Source organism: Acinonyx jubatus, chromosome X, assembly GCF_027475565.1.
Source record: "Acinonyx jubatus isolate Ajub_Pintada_27869175 chromosome X, VMU_Ajub_asm_v1.0, whole genome shotgun sequence".
Lineage (NCBI taxonomy): Eukaryota > Metazoa > Chordata > Mammalia > Carnivora > Felidae > Acinonyx > Acinonyx jubatus.
Window position 1 is genome coordinate 56,057,872 of NC_069389.1, and position 23,016 is coordinate 56,080,887.

General features: G+C 35.0%; 1 protein-coding gene across 2 annotated transcripts in view; it reads right to left on the reverse strand.

The window, feature by feature from the left end:
• TEX11 (testis expressed 11) overlaps nt 1-23,016 on the reverse strand; it is a 231,442-nt gene that overhangs the window by 121,343 nt on the left and 87,083 nt on the right. For both annotated transcript variants that reach the window (XM_015080587.3, XM_027053614.2), the window contains exons 14-15: nt 3,299-3,450; nt 579-664 (exon numbers count right to left, since the gene is read on the reverse strand). In XM_015080587.3, coding sequence (XP_014936073.2) covers nt 579-664; nt 3,299-3,450 — 238 coding nt within the window. The remainder of the gene's footprint in view (nt 1-578; nt 665-3,298; nt 3,451-23,016) is intronic.

The following is a 23,016-nucleotide window of genomic DNA, read 5'->3' on the forward strand; positions in this document are numbered from 1 at the left end:
CAGAGATTGGCTATATACCTCCTGCCCCCACACATGCATAGCCTCCCGCATTATCAACATCCTCTACCAAATTGGTACATTTATTACAACTGATGAACTTACATGGACACATCATAATCACCCAAATTCCATAGTTTACATTAGGGTTCACTCTTGGTGATGTATATCCTATGGGCTTACACAAATGTATAATGACAAGTACCCATCATCATAGTATCATTCAAAATATTTTCATTGCCCTACAAATCCCCTGTACTCTAAATCACAGTTTTTTAAAGGGAATATAACTCTTTCTTGCTCATCATGTTACAATAAATTACTTTCCTATATCTTAATATCAGATATGTCATTTCCCCTTCACTGTAAGCTCCCAATGGGGATAAACCACATCTTAGTAGCTTTAAATAAATTCTTATCCAATGCCCATTAACATTCTACATTATGAATATTTAATACATAGGTGGTACCTAAACAAAGAGATTATTCAAGTATTTGATGCTCTATTATTTTTCAGTGAACACACTTATTTGTTAGATTAGAGAAAGAAGATAAAGAATGAAAATAGATTGCTCCCAAACCTCAAAACTTCTGGCAGCTTTCTGCCACAGAATGTTGTGAAAACAGCTCACTAATTCTGGTTTCAGTTTTCTTCCTCTTCGGTGACCTGAAAATAAAAACCCAAGCTCTAAAAACAAAAATCAACATCTATTACATTAAATGAAGAGTGCTAACTATATTCAGAACCTATAATCTTTAAGTAATGGCTACAAACACAATCATATTCAGACAGGTTCTCATCATCAATTTTAGATTTACTAGCAAAACTGATTATATAATACAATCAGAGTTTGCTATAATCACAGTAATTCTTCTATCAATTTGTGATAGTTTCCCAGCCTAGTCTCTTTTTAACGTATTTTCCATGTTCCAAATTTGATCATCATCTGGTGCTTTAATGTTATTGTGAGTGAACAGACAGCAATGTTAAAAATCGTTAATAAGAACTGCTTATATTATTATGTACTAACAAGATCAGATCAAGTTCACAAGAAAGGCCAATTATACCTTAAAGCCTTTGTAAAATGCTTTAAGACGACGTTTACACATAAACTTTATTACTTTAAATTGTAACTCATGTCTGATTGTTTCTGGTCTAGACATTTACAGGGCTCAAATACATTAGCACAGATTAAGGTAAAGTTTAAACTGTAATAGAATTCTATAGTCCCTTCTCTTCTACCCTTTTGGCACTATCAATTTCCACAAAACTCTTAATAAGAACACTAAGAATCTCTGATGCCCCAGCCCAGTCAGCAGACATAATTTGTTCCATGGCTTAGATAAAATAACTCACATGAGACTGAAAAGCTATTGAATATACTACACTTAAAATATTACTTAAAATATACTTTGAGAATGTAAGTTTATAATTGGGTGTCACAACAAAACTGGCTAATTATAATCTTAGGAAAATTAGTCATTTTGGATGAACACATTTTCTAGTAATGTGACAGTTAACTTTCATTAAACGTAAGATTTTTTATTTTAAAAAGTCTAAATTATTTCACTAAAGTTCTTAATTTTTCTAAAAATTATGTTTTATAAATTATGTTTTTTTTTAATATACTTTCTAGTTTTCTGAAGCACAATTTAACATTTGCTCATTCAAGGTCAACAGTAACAACTATTCTATTTTACTGTATTATTAACATATCATAGTGATACCTTTGGGAATTATTATATAGTACAGATTTTTGTTTTTTAAAAATTATTTTAAATTAAAAGTATTTGAAACTGATTTATAAAATTTGTAGAGTTTTCTCCTTCCTTGTAGTCACATTATCTGTGTATTTCCCTGTAGACCCTTTCTCTGTAATATGCTACCATTAAAATCCTAAGGATTGGTTGGGACACCTGGGTGGCTCAGTAGGTTGAGCGACCAACTTTGGCTCAGGTCATGATCTCACGGTTTGTGAGTTCAAGCCCCATGTTGGGCTCTGTACTGACAGTTCAGGGCCTGGAGCCTGCTTCTGATTCTGTGTCTCCCTCTCTCTCTGCCCCTCCCCGACTCATGCTCTGTCTCTCTCTGTCTCAGAAATAAATAAACATTAAAAAAATCCTAAGGATTGGAAAACCAGGTAATCAAACTTATCAAAATTGGGTCTAAAAATAACTGGATACTTAGTGAGGGTCTGCAAGGAGCGTATTATCAGTAAAATATGGTTCACAGAATCTAGAGTTCAAAAGGTTCTTAGAGATTATCTACTCAAAATATTTCCTTTTAAAAAGTATCAATGATTATGTTTTTATAAAACCATGATACAAACTTGTAAAAATTCAAGAAATCTGGTAAAATATAAAGAAAGCAGTAAGTCACCTACAACACCATTACTCAGAATACAACCCAGTATCAAGATTTACTATCACTCCTGTTATATGTCTGTATATGTGTAGAGTTGGGAGGATGTATTGGGGTGAGAATTTTCTAAGAAAGGGATCATACTTATCTGTGTTCTTCAAGGTATAGAGATCTGCAGAGAGATAGAGGGTCAGGGAAATGATGAAATCTGGTTCTACATCTCTGCTTTAACAGAAACTCTAATCTTTTATTTGGGACAGGATTCAAATAAGATTGCATTAAGAAAGGATCATGGGGTTAAAAAAGAATTTAAAAACAGGAATGCAAAAAAAAAAAAATGGGGCTCCTGGGTGGCTCAGTCGGTTAAGCACCCAACTCAATTTTGGCTCAGGTCATGATCTCACAATTGGTGAGATCGAGCCCTGCATCTGCCTCTGCATGGAGTGTGGAGCCTTCTTGGGATTCTCCCTCCCCCACCCCGTCTGCTCCCCGACTTGTGCTTTCTCTCTCTCAAAATAAATAAAAAAAACTTAAAAAAAAATAGGAATGTATTTCACAACCTCTAATTTTATAGTTAGAAAAAAACAAGATCCAGAGATGTTATTAACTTGCCAGAAGGCACACAGCTTACTTGAGATCACACTGAAATCATGATATTAGGTCTCTAATCTCACAATTTTTCACTACATAGGAGGATTTAAGCTCAGAGGTTTGTATGTTTTTGCTGTTTTGCTATTTCTGCTTAGTTTCTCATTCTAGCTTGCTGAACATGTGGAATCTGGATCCGTGAGGTGTTACAGTTCATGGCGATTAGGGAGAAAAAAAGGAAGTTAGAAAAATGGATCCTCTGACCTAAGAATTTTGCCACTGTTCTGACATCTATTCTAAGAATTACATGTATGTTAACACCTTTCTAAAACCTGCAGAAATCCTACTGACCTATAATGATTTCTTCAATCTTCTCCTTGGCAAGCAGTTCTTCCTTTCTTTGTAAAAGCATGTCAATGTGGAGCAGTAGAGCTTTTCCAATATCTTCTGATGACTTAAAACGCTCACAGATAATCTTCATTAAGTCAAACCCAACAAATTCTCTGTTCAATGAAACACAATTTTAAATGGTATGAATAGAATAACTGGTTTTAGGTCAATGGGACTAATGACAGTGAGCAAAACATGCAAGATAAAACTGTATCTGAGCTTAGGTAATATAATTACATGTCTAAATAAGCCAATTTGTTAACAATAAATTATTTAGGGGCACCTGGGTGGCTCAGTTGGTTAAGGGTCCGACTTCAGCTCAGGTCATGATCTCATGGTTCATGGATTTGAGCCCTGGGTCAGGCTCTGTGCTGACAGCTTGGAGTCTGAAGCCTGCTTCAGGCTTCAGATTGTCTCCCTCTCTCTCTGCCCCTCCCTCACTCATACTCTGTCTCTCTCTTTTTCAAAAATTAATAAACATTAAAAAAAACAATAAACTAATTCAATTTCAGTTTAATTTATTCAGCCACAAACATTTTCTTGTCATGAACACCTACAGTCAAATAATCGTCTCTCTCCTAATGTCTAATTTATGCTTTTGCCTCCAGAACTAATGCCAATTTATAAAAATTGGAACATGAGGTCAAGCAAAGACACATGAACTGACATTAGAAATTTACTAGTCCCTTGTGATGAGAACTTTTTGGGTCTACTTGCTTAGCAACTTCCAAATATACCATACAGTAGTGTTAACTACAGTCATGTTGTATGTAATACCCCGTATTTACTTATCTTATAATTGGAGGTTTGTGCATTTTGACCACTTTAGGCCATTACGATATACTTTTTTTTTTAATTTTTTTTAACATTTATTTATTTTTGAAAGACAGAGTACGGACTGGGGAGGGGGAGAGAGAGAAGGAGACACAGAATCCAAAGCTGGGTCCAGGCTCTGAGCTGTCAGCACAGAGCCCAATGCGGGGCTCGAACCCACAAATCGTGAGATCATGGTCTGAGCTGAAGTCAGATGCTTAACTGACTGAGCCACTCAGGTGCCCCTATGATATACACGTTAAACTTACACAGTGATGAATGTCAATTATATCTCAATAAAACTGAAAGAGAAAAAAAGAAATTTACCAGTTCCCTCTGCCAACAGCTCCTTTAAAAAGTTTATTTATGCTTGATCACACAAATAGTACACCAATATATCTGGATTATTTAAAAATGCAAACAGCTCATGGATTGGAAGATGTAATATTGTTAAGATGCCAACACTACCAAAGCAATCTACAGATGTAAATGTAATCCCTACTGAGGCGCCTGTGTGGCTCAGTCAGTTAAGGGCCCAACTCTTGATTTTGGCTCAGGTCATGATCTCACGGTTCTGATTTCTAGCCCAGCATGGGGCTCTGCGCTGACAGCACAGAGCCTGCTTGGGATTCTCTCTTTCCCTCTCCCTCTGTTCCTCCCCCGGCTCACATGTGCTCTCTATCTCAAAAATAAATAAACATTTAAAAAAAATAAATGTAATCAATCTCTATGAAAATCCCAATGATTTTTTTTTTTTGCAGAAATGGAAAACTCCGCCCTAAAATTCATATGGAATTACAAGGGACTCCAAAGAGCCAAAACAAACCTGAAACAGAAGAAGAAAGCTGTAAGACTAGCAATTCCTGATTTCAAAATTTACAACAAAGGTAATCAAAACAGTGTGGTACTGGCATAAAGACAGATATATACACCAATGGAACAGAACAGAGTTCAGAAATAAAATGCCTCACATATAATCAAATGATTTTTCAAAAAGGGTGTTGAGACCACTCAGCAGAGGAAAGAACAGTCTTTTCAATAAATGATCTTGGGACAATTGGATATCTGTATGCAAAAGAATGAAACTGGACATTTATATTATACCATACACAAAAATGAACTGAAAATGGATCAAATGACCTAAACAGAATAGATAAAGTATAAAACTCTTAGAAGAAAACACAGGGCTGGGTGGCTTAGTTAGTTGAGCACCTGACTCAATTTTGGCTCAGGTCATGATCTCACCGTTAGTGGGATCAAGCCCCAACATCAGGCTCTGTACTGACAGTGTGGAGCCTGCTTGGGATTCTCTCTCTCTTGCCCCCCTCTCTCTGCCCCTCCCATGCTTGTGCGTGCTCTCTCTCTCTCTCTCTCCCTCTCTCAAAATAAATAAACATTAAAAAGAAGAAAATATAGGGGAAAATCTTCATAACACTGGATTTGGTAAGAATTTCTTGGATATGATACAAAAATCACAGGAAACAAAAGCAAAAATAGATAAACTGGACTACATTAAAATTTAAAACTTTTGTGTAACAAAGGATACAATGAGTAAAATAGGCTATCTATGGAATGGGAGAAAAAATTTCAAATCATATCTGATATGGGATTAATATCCAGAATATGTAAAGAACTCCTAAAACTCAACAACAAAAAAAGCAAACAACCTGATTTAAAAAATGGTAAATAACTTGAAAAGACATTTCTCCAAAAAAGACATACAAGTGGCAACAATCACATGGAAAGATAATCAGTATCACAAACCATTAGGGAAATGCGAATCAAAATTACATTGAGATGCCACCTTACACCCATTAGGATAGGTGCTATCAAAAAAACCAAAAAATAACAAGTGTTGGTGAGGATGTAAAAATTGGACATCTTGTGCCACTGTTGGTGGGCATGTAAAATGATATAGCTATTATGGAAAAAATATATAGCAGTTCCTTAAAAAATTAAAAATAGAATTTCCATATTATCCAGTAATTCTGTTTTGGGGTATAAACCAGAAATAACTGAAAGCAGGGTCTCAAATAAATATTTGTATATCCATTTTCATAGCATTATTCACAATAGCCAAAAGATGGAAGTAACCTAAGTCTCATCAACAGCTGAATGGATAAATGAAATGTAGTATATACATACAATGGAATATTATGCAGGTTTTGAAAGGGAGGGAATTCTGACACATGCTACAAAATGGTTGAATTTTGAGAACATTATGCTAAGTGAAATACACCAGTCAGAAAAAGGCAAATACTGTATAATTTCACTAATATAGGGTACCTATACTAGTCCTTCATAGAGACAGAAAGTAGATTAGTATATGCAAGGGGCTTGGGGAAGGGGGACTCAGGAGTTATTGTTCAGTGGGCATAGAGGTTCGGTTTTGCAAGATGAAGAGAGTGCTCTGGAGATTGGTTGCAAAACAATGTGAATGTACTTAACAATAGTGAACTGGACACTTAAAAATGGTTAAGATGGTAAATTTTATGTTATGTGTATTTTACGAAAATTTTAAAAAATTTAATAAAAAAGTACAAATAACAAAGATAAAGCTTACATTTCCTTGGACCCCTACCCTGTACCAGCCCCTTGCTAAGAGGTAGACACTTGTAAGATTAATAAGTATCTTCTTTGGGCCTTCCCTGGTACATTTATATGTCTGTACTTAAACATAGTTTTTACAATATATAAATGACATATTACATATACTTTGCTTCTTTTTCTTTCAATACCATGTCTTAGAGTTCATCACATATAGATTTACCTTACCCTTTTTAATTCCCACATAGTATTTTTATAGTATAGAGATAACTTACTTTTCTAATCTATTCCTCTATTGATGGTATTCAGGATGCTTTCAATATTTCACTATTACAAGCAACGTTCCAGCAAATATCCTTGTAAACATGCAAGGTACCACATTTAAATACCAAGGAATAAAACTGCTGAGTATGAGCACTTTAAATTTTGATCCCGTCAATTTGTCCCCCAAAAGAATGGGTGCTGGAGAAGCTGGCAACTTGGAAATGTCAATCGGTGCATATAAAAATTTAAATTCCCACCAGCATCACCTAATATAATGAAACTTTAGTTTTGGCCAATTTGATTGTCAACCATCTCAAATCAGAAGGCTTTACCTAAAAGTTCTGCTTGGTTTTTATTTATTTAAATTTTTTTAGTTCTGCTTGATTTTTAAACTTTCACTATCCCTTTTCCCCTAGTAGTCTCCTTAACACCTAAAAAGAAAGAGGAAAAAGAAAAAAATTGCTATCCAAATATCAGAAGATAACTATATAGATATAAATCATGTAACATAGATTTCTTTTTCACACAGAAATCTATAGGAAAGAAAACCAGAACTCCCAATTTGGCCTTTCCTGTCATCAATTCTGGAGAAAAATAATTAAAAAACTATTAAAATCATTCTCCCCATGAAAAGCCCAAATTTTCTTCAAACATTACAAATGAAGAATATTTAATGGCATGATACAAGATACTGTTCGTAGAAAGGGCATAAGGAGAGTCAGTCATGAAAGTAATGAAAGGTTACAAATATTGAATATTTGTTCTATGCTAAATAGTGCATTAAGCACCTTATACATCCTATCTTATTAAATTTTCATATTAACACCATAAAGTGTGTTGCATCATACTCATTTTGCAGTTGAGGCTCAGAAAGTCCAGAAAATAGACACAAAAGCAGCATGCAGGATTTGCAGCCAACTCTGTTTACCCCAGAGTTTTTCCCATTTTATTCCGACTTCCTGTGAAAATAATATTCACGGTCACAATAACAATGGTGATAGATATGATTCAAAGGAAAATTATTTAACTCCCCTATTAAATGTTTTCATTAATTTAAGTTACCTATAAATCATTTTACTTGAGTCCTCTTCCTCCCATGAGATATCTGTACAAATGCTAAAGATGTGGTCAAAATAAATGCTGACAATTAGGATATAATAAAGTCATATGAACTGCTGCCAGGAATATGCCACCATATACAAACTCTCCATCTACAGAGTGAGGCAGACAGGATGGGTCAGGCCTTCCACATTTCTTTAATTCCTTTCACTCACCCAACCAGGCTGCTCAGGGCTTTCACAGCTCAGAACCTAACAGCAAATCCAGGCTATTTGTTGCCTCTACCAGATCCACGCTTTCAGCAACTTCCCCTTCTCTCTACAGACTCAGCCCCTATCCACAGGCCTCGTCTCTTAGTGTCAGCTCTTAGGAATCTGTTACCTGGGCATGATTCCTCTCTAGCTTTCCCTGGAGCCCTCATCCCTTCAGGGATCTGAAGGAGAAGGAAAGGCTCCTCAACAACCCCTCCCGAAAGCCAATGGCCCTTTACTTTCTTTTTTTCTATGTGAATAAACCATTAGCTGTAAAGGAAAACGAGTATTTTACCAAAATATAATTGAAAGAAGAAACAATTGTTGGGGGAAAAGATACAGTAAAGGAGAAAAAAACTAGAATGCATTATTATATTAGAATAAAAAAACTGAAAAACAAGATTTTGAGGCTGAAAAACTAGAGAAGCAATTCAGGTAATGGAATAAAAATGTAGATAAATACATATATAGAATCTTGAAACAGGCATATTAAAAAGGACTTGGAAATGCTACTTTACAGAAATTACAGCCTTAGGGGTATATACCCATCAGTTACATGTTTATGTTTGGTAAGGATATATACATCAGTAAATGACACAGTGCAGAAAAGAGTACACATAGCAAAGCTGAGATTGCCTATTATTAGAAAGCCCTGCTTGCACACAAGAAACAACAGGTGTTGGCAAGGATGTGGAGAAAGGGGAACCATCTTGCACTGTTGGTGGGCATGCAAAGTGGTGCAGCCACTCTGGAAAACAGTATGGAAGTTCCTCAAAAAGTTAAAAATAGAACTACCCTACGATCCAGCAATTGCACTACTAGGTATTTACCCAAAGAGTACAAAAATACAAATAAATTCAAAGGGATACACGCACCCCAATGTTTACAGCAGCATTATCTACAATAGCCAAATTATGGAAACAGTCCAAGTGTTCACTGACTGATGAATGGATAAAGAAGAGGTGGTATATATATATGCGATGTAATATTGCTCAGCCATAAAAAGAATGAAATCTTGCCATTTGCAACTATGTGGATGGAGCTAGAGTGTATTATGCTAAGCAAAATAAGTCAGTCAAAGACAAATACCATACGATTTCACTTGTATGTAGAGTTTATAAAACAAAACAAAAGATCATAGGGAAAAAAGCGAGAGGCAAAACCAAAAAACAGACACCTAACTATAGAGAATAAACTGATGGTTACCAGAAGGGGATGGGTAGGGTGAAATAGGTGATGGGGATTGAGGAGTGCACTTCTGAAGAACACCAGGTGTTATATGTAAGTGTTGAAACACTAAATTATACACCCAAAACTAATATTGCATTGTATATTACCTAACTGGAATTTAAATGAAAACTTAAAAAAAAAAAGGAAAGGCCTGCTGGCAAGGTTGGCCCTTGGCTGAGTTCCCTACACTGATATAAAACTTTCCCTTAACAATAAGGGTGACTCACTATGCCTGGACTGTGCAAACAAAATGGTTTATACTGAACATCTACTTCCCTTCTGGGTGTCTGGAATCTTGGTATGTGCTAGGGAGGGGGTACCGTAAAGCCTTAGGGACTTAGTCTCTAATGAGCTGCCTGATAACGGTTCACACGTGTTGTCATACTCATTGCTAGAAGAATTAAGCATGTCCTGTGCAACTCTATTGGGAAGGAACTCTTGCAAGCTTGTTCCCAATGTCCTTTAGACTTTGGTCCTAGTGCCTTTTAGCTTTACTTTTCCTGATTGTGCTTTGTAGCTTTTAGTTGTTAAGGAAGCTTTGCCATGGAGGCACCTGGGTGGCTCAGTCAGTTAAGCATCCAGCTTCAGCTCAGGTCATGATCTCGCAGTTCATGGGTTCAAGCCCCAATTCTGGCTCTGAGCTGACAGCTCAGAGCCTGGAGCCTGCTTCAGATTCTGTGTCTTCCTCTCTTTCTCCCCCTGCCCCATTCATACTCTGTTTCTGTCTCTCAAAAATAAACATTAAAAAATATTCTTAAAAAAGAAAGCTTTGCCATGATTATTACTAGCAAAAAAGAAGATATAAACCTACACACACACACACACACACACACACACACACACCTGCAAAGCACAAGAAGCAAAACCGGATAGAACTAAAAGAAGAAATAAGTCCGCAATTAGAGTTGCAGACTTCAACACTCCCTTTCAAAAATTCACAGAACTAAACAAAAACCAGTTAAGATACATACTCATCAACTAACAGGATCTGACATTTACAGTAGACATCATCAAACAGTAGCAGAATACACAATCTTTCCAAGTGTCCACAGAATATATACTGAAATAGACCATATTCTGGGCCATAAGACAAACCTTAAGAAGCTTAAGTAAAAACATACAGTATGTTCTCTGGTAACACAGATCAGATAGAAATCAGTACCAGAAAGATAACCGGGTTAAACTGAAAACAATATAGCAAAATTTGTGGGGTGCAGATATAGCAGCACTGACAGGGAAGTTTTTTATCCTTAAAGGCTTATATTAGAAAAGAAAAAAAAGTCTCAAATCAGTAAGGTAAGCTATCACTGTGAAGAAACTAGAAAAGGAAAAACAAATTAAACCTCTTAAACTAAGCAGAAATAAGTAAATAATAAACATAAGAGCAGAAATCAATAAAATTAAAACAAAAAATAGAAAAATAATAGATCTAAAAGCTAAAGTTGGTTCTTCAAAAAATGTATATTAACAAAAAAAAAGACACACAGATGGTCAAAAGATACATGAAAAGATGCTTAACATCATTCATTATCAGAGAAATGCAAATCAAAACCACAATGAGATATCAGCTTACACTTGTCAGATGGCCAAAATAAAAAGACAAGATAAAAGTGTTAGTGAGGATGTTGATAAAAAGAAACCCTCATGCACTGTTGGTGGAAATGTAAACTGGTACAGCCACTGTGGAAAACAGTATTGAGATTTCTCAAAAACTTAAAAATAGAAATACCATATGATCCAATAATTCTACTACTGGGTATTTACTCGAAGAAAACAAAAACAACTCCAGAAGATGCATCCCTGTGTTTATTGCAGCATATTTTACAATAGCCAAGTTATGGAAGCATCCTAAGTGTCCATAAACAGATGAACAGATTAATATATATGCAATGGAATATTAAGCAGCCATAAAAAAGAATGAGATTTTGCCATTTGCAACAACATAGATGGGCCTACAGGGTATTAAGTTAAGTGAAATAAGTCAAAGACAAATACTGTATGATTCTACATGTGGAATTTAAAAACAGAAAAAAATGAATAAATAAACAAAAGAGGGGTGGGTGAATGGGTAAAATGGGTGAAGGGGAGTAGGAGATACAGGCTTCCAGTTGTGAGATAAAGTCATGGGAATAAAAGGAACAGCATCAATATAGTCAATGATAATTGTAATAGTTTTGTATGGTGACAGATGGTAGCTACACTTGTGGTGAGCAAAGCACAATGTATAAAGATACTGAATCACTATGCTGTACACCTGAAACTAGTTTAACATTGTGTGTCAAATTTAAAAATGAAAAAAAATATATATATATATTATATGAAACTGACAACCATCTAGCAAGACTGAGAAATAAAGAGACCAGATTCAAATTGCTAGTATCAGGAATGAAGCAGGGGATATTATTACAGACCCTGAATACATCAAAAGGACAAGAGAATACTATGAGCAATTCCACATACATAAATTTAATAAGTTTGATGAAATGGACCAATTCCCCCCAAAGCAACAAAACTAACACAATTCACCAGTGAAATATAAAATATATAATTTGAATAACAACATATTTATAAAATATATAAAACTGAATAACTACAACTATTAAGGAAATTGAATTTGTAATTTAAAAACTCCTGTAAAAGAGCCGCCTGGGTGGCTCAGTCAGTTAGGCATCTAACTTTGGCTCAGGTCATGATTTCACAGTTTGTGGGTTTGAGCCCCACACTGGGCTCTCTGCTGTCAGTGTGGAGCCTGCTTGGGATCTTCTGTCCACCCCGCTCTCTGCCCCTCCCCTGCATGTGCTCTCTCTTTCTCAAAAATAAATAAACATAAAAAAATAAAAATAAAAACTCTTGAAAAAAAATAAATGAATAAAAACTCCCCGAAAAAGATGTTTCAGAACAAAACAGTTTCACTGAGGAATTCTACCAAATATCTAAAAAAGAATTAACAAAAATTCTATAAAATATCTTCCAGACCTAATAGAGAAACAAACACTTCCCAATTCATTTCATCAAGACAATATTATCCTGGTAACAAAGTCAGACAAAGGCAGTACAAAATCAGAAACTATAGACCAATTTCCCTCACAAATACAGATGCAAAGATCCTTAGCAAATATTAACAAGTAGGAAAAAGCAATACATTCAAAGAAGTAACACCATGACCAAGAGGGTTTATTTCAGGAATGTAAGACTGATTAGTATTTGAAAAATAATCATTGCAATTTACCATATTAACACAGTAAAGAAGAAAAATCACATGATCATATCAACCTATACATAAACAGGATTTGACAAAACTCAATACCAATTCGTGATTTTAAAAAACTATCATCTCGAAAAGGTGAAAATAGAAGGCCACTTTCTCAACTTGATAAAGAACATCTACAATAAATCTACAGCTCTCCTCATACTGAAAACACACCCAATGACAGCAAAATATACCTTATTCTCAAGTACACACTGAACATTTGCCAAAATAGATTATCCTCTGGGCTATAATACAAGTCTCAGCGTATTCAAAAAAATTCGAATCATACAAAGTATATTCTTTGGACACATAGAATTAAATTAGGAATCAATTAACAGAAATATCTTTAGGAAAATGCTCAGATATTTGGAAACTAGCACACTTCTAAATAGCCCATGGGCTAAATAAGGAAATCAAAAGGGAAATTTGACAGTATTTTGAATTGAGTAAAGATGAAAAATAAACATTTAAAATTTGTGGGATGTTGCTAAAAGGTGATACTTCATGGAAAATTAATAGTAGTAAATTCTTACCAAAAAAAGAGAAAGTTCTCAAATCAATCATATCATCATCTATCTTAAAGAATTCTAAGAACAAGAGCAAATATAACCCAAAGTAAGCACAATAAAGAAATAAATAAACTTCAAAGCAGAAATCAATGAAATGAATAGCTATTTCTTTGAGATCAATAAAATTGGAAAATCTCTAGCCAGACTAATCAAAACAAATGAGAGAATATACAAATTACCAATATCAAAAACAAGAGGGTTGACATCACTATAGACATTTACAAATGTTAAAAAAAAAAGTTAACAAGGGAATATTATAAAGAACTTTCTGCCAATATATTTGACATCTTCAGTGAAACAAATTACTTAAAAGACTCAAATTATGAAATCTCACTCAAGAAGAAATCAGTAACATGAATAACACTATATCTATTAAAGAAATTGAGTATGTAGTGAAAAACCTTGCCACCAAAGAAACTTCCAGGCCCCAAAATTTCTCTACTTAATTCTACCAAATCCTTAAGGAAGAAATAATATTAATTTATTTCAGAAAATTGACAAGGAGGTTGTACTTCTCAACTTATTCTATGAGGCCAGCATTAACCCTGATACAAAAACCAGATACATAAATTATAAAAAAATAAAACTACTAATCAATATCTGTCATCAACATATATGCAAAAATTCTGAACAAAATTTTGCCAAATCAAATCCAACAATATATAGTGCTCACTTCGGCAGCACATATACAAATTCAACAATGTATAAAGTATAATATATCATAACAAAGTGGGGTTCATTCCAAGAATGAACATATAAAAGTTAAGTCAAATGGATCATAGACTTAAATGTAAAACCTAGAGCCAAAAACACTTCTCACAGAAAACATAAGAGAAATTATTTGTGACCTGGGCTAATCAAAGATTTCTTTGATAGGACACCAAAGCCTCCATACGAGAGAAAATTGATAAACTAGACTTCATCAAACTAAAAACTTCCGTTCTTCAAAAAAGTCTATTAAGAGAATACAAATCCAAACCACAGGCAGAAAATATTTGGAAACCATATATCTAATAAGAGATTGGCTACAGAATAAAGAACTCTAACTCAATATTGAGAAAACAACCCAAATTTTTACATGGGCAAAAGACCTGAACAGACACTTCACAAAAAAAGGGTGCACAGATGACAAGCATATGAAAAGATGATCAACACTATTAGTTATTACAAAAATGCAAATTCGAGCCACAATGAGATGTCATTCTGTACTTACTGAAATTAAAAACGCTGAACATTCTATGTGTGGGCCAGGATGTGGAGGAACTGACACTTTTCATACATTGCTGGTGGGAATGTGAATTGTTACAACTACTTTTGAAAAGAGACTAAAAGTTTCTTAAAAAGTTAAACATACACCTACCATCCAATCCAGCCATTTCACTTCTAGGTATTTACTAAGAAAAAGTATATATCCATATAAAAACGTGTATGAATATTCATAGCAATTTTATTTGTAACAGACCTGAACTGAAAATAACCAAAATGTTTTCATCAACAAATGAATGGATAAACAAATTGCTATATATCCATACAACAGATTACTACTCATCAACAGAAAGGAAAGAACTACTGATAGACATAGCAACATGGATGGATCTCAGGTAATTATGGTGAGTTAAATAAGCCTGACTAAAAGGAATAAATACTCTGATTCCATTTATACAAAATTCTGGAAAATACAAACTAATCTATAGTGACATAAGTGATCAATAAATGATCCAATGGTTACCTGGTAAAGAGGAGGTGGCAGGGGGAGGAGGCATTATAAAAGGTCACAAGGGGGGCGCCTGGGTGGCTCAGTCGGTTAAGCGTCCGACTACGGCTTGGGTAATGATCCTGCGGTTTGTGAGTTCGAGCCCCCCGTTGGGCTCTGTGCTGACAGCTCGGAGCCTAGAGCCTGCTTTGGATTCTGTGTCTTCCTCTCTCTCTGCCCCTCCTCTGCTCACGCTCTGTCTCTCTCTCTGTCTCTCAATAATAAATAAGTAAATGTTAAAAAAATTTTTTTTTAAAAGTTCACATGGAACCACTTGGGGGTGATAACTATGTTCATTATCCTGATTGTGATGATGAGTTCATAACTGTGCATGCATGTATGTATGTAAATACACACATATGTATATCCATGCATGTGTGTATATACACATGTGAAAACATATATTCATCCTATGTATACAAAAATATATGTATATACAAATGTGTGTCTATACATGAATATATGGTACATATCATTTATATATGTCAATATTTATTGAATTGCGCACTTATTTTAAATATATGCTGTGAATTATATGTCAATTACACCTCAATAAAGCTGTTGTTTAAAAAATAAGAAAATAAAGGATATTCAGCATTTTTAATTTTTTTTTATTTTTGATAGACAAAACACAAGTGGGGGAGGGGCAGAGAGAGAAGGAGACACAGAATCCGAAGCAGGCTCCAGGCTCCGAGCTGTCAGCACAGCCCGACACGGGGCTGGAACCCACAAACCGTAAGATCATGACCTGAGCTCAAGTCGGACGCTTAACCGACTGAGCCACCCAGGTGCTCCAGTATTACTTTACATAATTGCTAGAAGTGGATGGGAAGGCCAGCTAGAACTGTCAGTCATTACAAACTCACTGCCACCTTGCACAGAGAACCCTGAAGATTGCTCTAAAAATACTGTTACATTTCTAAGGAATGCTCTACTTATTTACAGGTAATATCAAGATCTCTGCTCCCTGGAGTTAGTTTCACATGCAAAAAAAGGATATGTAAGCCAAATATAATGAACTGTGAGAATTTGCTATGTGTTAGAAATATAGGATATAACTGATTCCTTAAAGTATTAGGAACTACAAATTGTTATAATGCTAGTAGGTATACAGACATCACTGATCTTCTGGTTTAATAGTAACAATAATTTTCCATTTAAGGGTATAAATAATCTACACATAGAAAGTAAACTTTTCATTGAACACTAATTTTAGGCTACACCTGAAGAACCTGGCTTTGGCTGCAATTATTTGCTTTGCAGTTGAAAAAACCCACTTAGCAATCTAGTTGATCTGGCATTACAGTGTCCCCCAAACCTGTAGCTTTGCCATATGTAACCTTTAAAGATATGTATCCAGTATAGTATTTTTTTGTCTGTGTGTTATGTGACCATCCTATTTATGATTGTTAGGCTTTAGCTCACAGACCAGCAGCTAACTGAGAATCCTGCAACCACAATTTAGAGCTAGAAAGAACCTTAACGTTTATTTATTCCAACGTCCTCTAACCCCTCATTAACAGAAGCACTAGAGGCTTTGGTTTTCTACTGCTGCTGTAACATATTATGACAAATTTAGCAGCTTAAATCACCCATTTATTATTTCACAACTCTGTAGGTCAGAAATCTAGGCAGGCTCACCCGGGAATTGTGCTTAGAGTCTCACAAGGCCAAGTCAAGGTATTGGCTGGCCTCGGCTCTAATCTGGGGGGCTCTAGAGGAGAATCTGCTTCTAGGCTTATTCGGGTATTGGCAAAAAATCAGTTCTGTAAGGTTCTGGGGACTGAGTCTCATTTTCTTGCTGGCCTTCAACTGGGATTTGTTCTCAGCCCCTCGAGGCCACTTGAATTCCTTTTGAACACTGTGCTTTGAATGTATCTGACTTCACCTTCTGCATACCTCTTCTGCTTTTAAGGGCTTATGTGATTATACTGGGCACACCCAGATAATCCAGGATAATATCCCTATTTTATATTCAACTGATTAATAACTTTAATTCCTTTTGCCTTAACTTTTTTTGCCTTTTGCCTTCCTTGATTCCTTAACAATCCCAGGAATTAGGTTATGGATGGGCCTTAGGGGCCCATTATTCTGCTTTTCAAAGGCCCTGAGAAATTAAATGATGCGTCTGAAGTCATTCAGTTAGTAGCAGGGACTCATTCCAATACACTACACGTTGTCTCTTGTTGACATATAATCATTGCTCATGCTAAATAGCATTTTAGTAATCATCAGTTCAATGCTTGCAAATGGGCTCACTGTTAGTAAAAGTGTCCTGTAATTTACTCTTATGCACAACTCACAAGTGATGCTCATAAAACTGCTTAACAAGCTAAATGTAGCATCTCAATCATGTCCAGTACTACTAGCCTTATATAAAATGGTAAACATGAATTATATTCTGGAGACACATGGCTCAACTAAATAAAATATTAGTTCCAATAATTCTTCAAAATTAATAATAGCCAAAATCTATCGAATGCTTACTATGTCCCATGAATATTACATGAATTACTGTACTTAATCCTCAGACATATAGGTATGTTCCTTCTATACACAATTTGTTCAAGGATTTTTTTTATCATGAAAGGATATGGTAACTTGTCAAACACTTTTTCTGCATCTAGGGAAAATCATGATTTTTTACATTTATATGCAGTTGAGATACAATATTGTATTAGTTTCAGATGTACAATATAGTGATTATATACATTACAAAGTGATCACCATGCTAAATCTAGCTACCATCTGTCACTATATAATGTACTACATATCATTAACTGTATTCCCTATGCTGAATATTGTATCCCTGAGTCTTATTTATTTTATAACTAGAAGTTTGTATATTTTAAACTCCACCTATTTTCCCCATTCCTCACATAAAAAATCATGATTTTTATCTTTCATTCTATTAGTGTACTGTATCACATTTACTGTTTTGCATATATTGAACCATCCCTGCATCCCAGGGATAAATCCCACTTGGTCATGCTGTTTAGCCATTTTAATGTGTATTGATTTCAGTTTGCTAATATTGTATTGAGAATGTTTACATATATATTAAGACTATATGTCTATAGTTTTCTTGTATCTGGCTTTGTTATCAGGGTAATGCTGGCCTAGTAAAATGAGTTTTGAAGTGTTCCCTCTTTTCATTTTTTTGGAAGAGTTTGAGAAGTATTGGTATTAATTTTTCTTTGAATATTTGGCAGAATTCACCAGTCAAGCCTTCTGATCCTTGGCATTTCTGTATTGGGAGGTTTTTGATTACTGATGAATCTCCTTACTCATTATTGTTCTGTTCAGATTTTCTATTTCTTCCTCATTCAGTCCTGGTAGGTTGTATGTTTCTAAGATTTTATCCATTTCTTCTAGGCTATCCAATTTGTTGTCATATAATTGTTCATAATATTCTCTTATAATTCTTTATATTTGTGTGGTGTCAGCTATAATGGATCCTTGTTCATTTCTTTTTTAAAATTTTTTTAGTGTTTATTTATTTCTGAGACAGAGAGAGACAGAGCATGAGTAGGGGAGGGGCAGACATAGAGGGAGACACAGAATCAGAAGCAGGATCCAGGCTCTGAGCTGTCAGCACAGATTCTGACACGGGGCTCAAACTTACAAACCATGAAATCATGACCTGAGCCGAAGTCGGTCGCTCAACCAACTGAGCCACCCAGGCACCCCTCCTTGTTCATTTCTGATTTTATTTGAGTCTTGTCTCCTTTTTTCTTGTTCTAGTTAAAGTTGTATCAATTTTATCTTTAAAAAAAAACACCTCTTCATTTCATTATCTTTTCTATTGTTTTTCTGGTCTCTACTTCATTTATTTCTTCTCTAATCTTTGTTACTTCCTTTCTTCTGCCAGCTTTTAGCTTAGTTTGCTTTTCTTTTTCTAGTTCCTTGAACTATGAAGTTAGGTTGTTTATTTGCAATCTGTTTTCTTAATATGTGCATGTATTGCTATAAACTTCCCTCTCAGAACTGTTCTTGCAGCATCCTACAGATTGGGGGGAGGGGTGTTTCCATTTTCATTTGTTTTGAGATATTTTTTGTTCCTCTTTTGATTTCTTCTCTGACCCATTGGTTGTTTCAGAGTGTGTTAATTTCATACTCCTGTTGAACATTTGTAGATTTTCCTGCTTTCCTCTTGTTGCAGACTTCTAATTTCATACCATTGTGGATGTAAAAGATAACTAGTATGATTTCAATCTTCTTAAATTTGTTAAAACTTGTTTTGTGATATTATCTATCCTGGAGAATATTCCATGTGCACTTGAGAAGAATGTATATTCTGCTGCTGTTGGATGGAATGTTCTTCTATAAATGTTTATTGGGTCCATTTGGTCTAACATATGGTTCAAGTCCAAAGATTCCTTGTAGTTTTCTGTCTGGATTGCTGAAAGTAGGGTACTGAAGCCTGCAATTATTATTTTTCAAGTGGAAGCTCTGAGAACAAGATTCCTTATTTGTATAGTTTATGGCAAGAACTTTTTAAAATAGTTCATGGCTTTTCTGTGGAAATGTTTTTAAAAAAAAGATAAGTCCTGAAGATAGTGTGGGACTGGCAAATTAGTTACTAACATGGTTGGGAAAAAAAGCATATATAGCAAGAGAGCACAGTAATTCAAAACAATGTAATTCTAATGCCAAATATGTAGGTAAGAATAATTTTATATTTATAATCATCTACTTACCAGGCCCTCTATGGTGACACCAAAATATTCCGTGATTGTATTTGTTTCATAATTATGAGCTATTCTTCCCCATGAGGCAGTGATCTCCTTGAGACCAAGGACTATATATTATTCAATTTTTGTATTTTTAATGCCCAGCAACAAAACTGCCAGTACATAATAAGAATTCAGATGGGAAAGAATGAATTCCCACTATTATCAACCTGACTCAAGTTCTTATCACTTCATATGTGAGCTACCTGCAATGATTCTTAATTGATTTCCCTACCTCTAATCTCACCCCAGTCAACTTCTTGCATATGTTTTCATTAGCATGTCACTACCTTTGAAAACCTCCAGTGGGTCCTGATTTGCCTACAGCATAAAGTCCTTTAGTTTGATTTTCAAGGATTTTCACAAATGACTCCAATGTACCTAACTTTATATCTCATTACACCTTTTATATAAAATGTACGCTACAGCCTCTCTGATCCATTAGTCATCATATTCTGAACAGATGATGCTGTCCTCCTATCTACTCACTACAAATGTCCTTAACTCCTCCTTTCCACTTTATTAAATTCTCTCCCATCTTCAAAGCCCAGCTGAAGTCTCACATTCAAAGAACTCTTTCTGACGTTCCCAGTCTATAATGATCTATGCCTCTTCTGAATTCCTATACTAATTTGGCAGTTATCCCCATTTTCTATGTGCTATCTTATATTGTTATCTTTACACATACACTCTTTCCAATAAGGCTTGTAAGTTCCCTACAAGAAGTGCCTATGCCTTCCATATGCTGCTCTTTACATAAAAGATGCTAAATTGGACTAAATTAATGTCTCTAAACCTGCCTTGTGCTCACATTTTTGCTCACTCTAATCTTCCTGCCAGGAATTCCTAATTCATTCACCTATACAAATCTTATACATTCTCTAAGTCCCTATCTCTTCCACTTAGCATTCTCTGATCAATGGAGCCTACAGTGATCTTTCGCTCCCCCTTCTAAATTTATATAGGATTTATCACCTATACCATGCATTTCTCATTTCCTGCATTTTATTGTCAGTTAACTGATCATATATATGCTTAGCTTGCTGTGGCAGACTGTAAATTCATTAGAGGAATGTCTATTTCTTTTTTTAGTTTCTTTAAATGTTTATTTATTTTTGAGAGAGAGAAACAGAGCACAAGCGGGGGAGGGGCAGAGAAAGAGGGAGACAGAATCTGAAATAGGCTCCAGGCTCTGAGCGGTCAGCACAGAACCTGACGCAGGGCTCGAACTAACAAACCCTGAGAGCATGACCTGAATCAAAGCCAGTCACTCCACAGACTGAGCCACCCAGGTGCCCAGAGGAATGTCTGTTTCTTATGTTTCTTTTTATCTCCAACCAGACCCCATACAACATGCTGCATCAGGCAAAATTTTTGTTGATAAAATGAACTTAAATGTATCCAATGTGCTAAGGAAAATCCAACTCTTGTCTCCAAGAAGCAATAAACCTTAAAAATCCCTTCAATTCCTCTTCCCATCTCAAGTACCCTAAAACCAAACCCCCGGGGGGGGGGGAAGAAAACACATAAACCAATGATCCAAACCACACACAGTGAAAATGCAAGAACTGAATACATATTCTGTACCACCTTCCTTTCCTATAAAATGGAACTATTTTTTCTAACAATAAACTCATTAAAAATTTTTATTAGAATAAACAATTCTAACAGATTCCCTACAAAGTATGTTGTTTGGATACTTGACCTGAAATGGGAGAGGAGATGAAAGATCTATGGTGATAATTCTTGCCAACAGAGAGCTTTGACAGTGGCTGTTAGATGAGAATATCCATGCAAACATGATTAAATTAAATCCCAAGAGCCAGTGATGTTTGCTTTTACTTCCTAGTGTCTGGTGACAACCTTTTAGATCTATCCCAGGAAGGAATTAGTGTTGAGAGTATTAGGTCTTCAATATTATATCTGTCTCTTTCTCCAGATTTTCAGGATATTATCTCACTCATCTCAGCATGCCATTTGTGCAACCCATTCAAGTACCTGTTATTATATTATCAGAAGAGTAAATTTCATTTAAATGTATGATTTAAAAAATATGCTGCATCCCCAAATATAACTTTATTATATATTAGAGCCAAAAAAATTTTTGGAGGTAAGTCATTTTTATTTTATAATGTTAATCCATGGAAAAATAATATTTACTGTATTAAATTTTTTCTAAACAGAACTTTTCTGGAATTCATTCATTGTGTAGAATTGAGAGAGCTCTAAAAATTTTATTGTAATATTCAACAGTGAGTTCAAAAACTGTTGATAAAACATCAGGTCTTTTATAACAGGAAGGTTGAGAACAAAGTAGTTAATCTACAAGGTTTTTTGGTCTTTCTTTTTACTTGAGCCTAAACAAACTGCTTTCCCTATATCTAATTCTGACTTCCAAAAATTCTGATCTTGACTTTAGAAGCTTGATTTTGCTTCTCTCTATTCTTCTTTTTTTTAGTTTATTTATTTATTTTGGGAGAGAAAGAGATGGCATGAGCGGGGGAGGGGCAGAGAGAGAGGGAGACAATCCCAAGCAGGCTCTGCACTCTGAACACAGAGCCCTACACAGGGCTCAAACCCATGAAAACTGTTGCAATTATGACCTGAGCTGAAACCAACAGTTGGATGCTTAATCAACTGAGCCACCCAGAGTCCCTGCTTTTCTCTATTCTTGATTTTAGTTTGGCAATGTCAATCTGATCTCCTACAATCTTGTTCAAATTTTTTTTCTGTTGCATAGACATTTCTAGATCACTTTATCTCAAGGTTTCTGCCTCTATCTTGGAAGTCTCATTCCAATTCAAAATCTCTTAGTTTGATTATGTGATTTAGTATTCTTATTACTGGAATGAACAGTAACTGATTAACCCCACCTAAGCAGTACAAAAGAAAGGGTCTGAGCCTTTTTTGCCAATAACAAGATAAAGTGATCTATGTTAAAATTACAACTAAGAAAAAGCATGTACTAATACAGACAAGGAGTTGAAGGAAAGAAAAAACTAATACAGACAAGGAGTTCAAGGAAAGAATAAACTAAATACAGATTATTTGTTAGGATAATAAAACTAGATATGATCTTTTTCTTTTCATTTTTTTATTATAATCATGTTTACAGAGTAAAAAATAAAATAGATAAAAATTCTGAAAGGAAGGAATTAAAGCTCAAGGTGAGAAGCCAATAATAGAAACTTAGCTGTTGTAAAAGAGTTC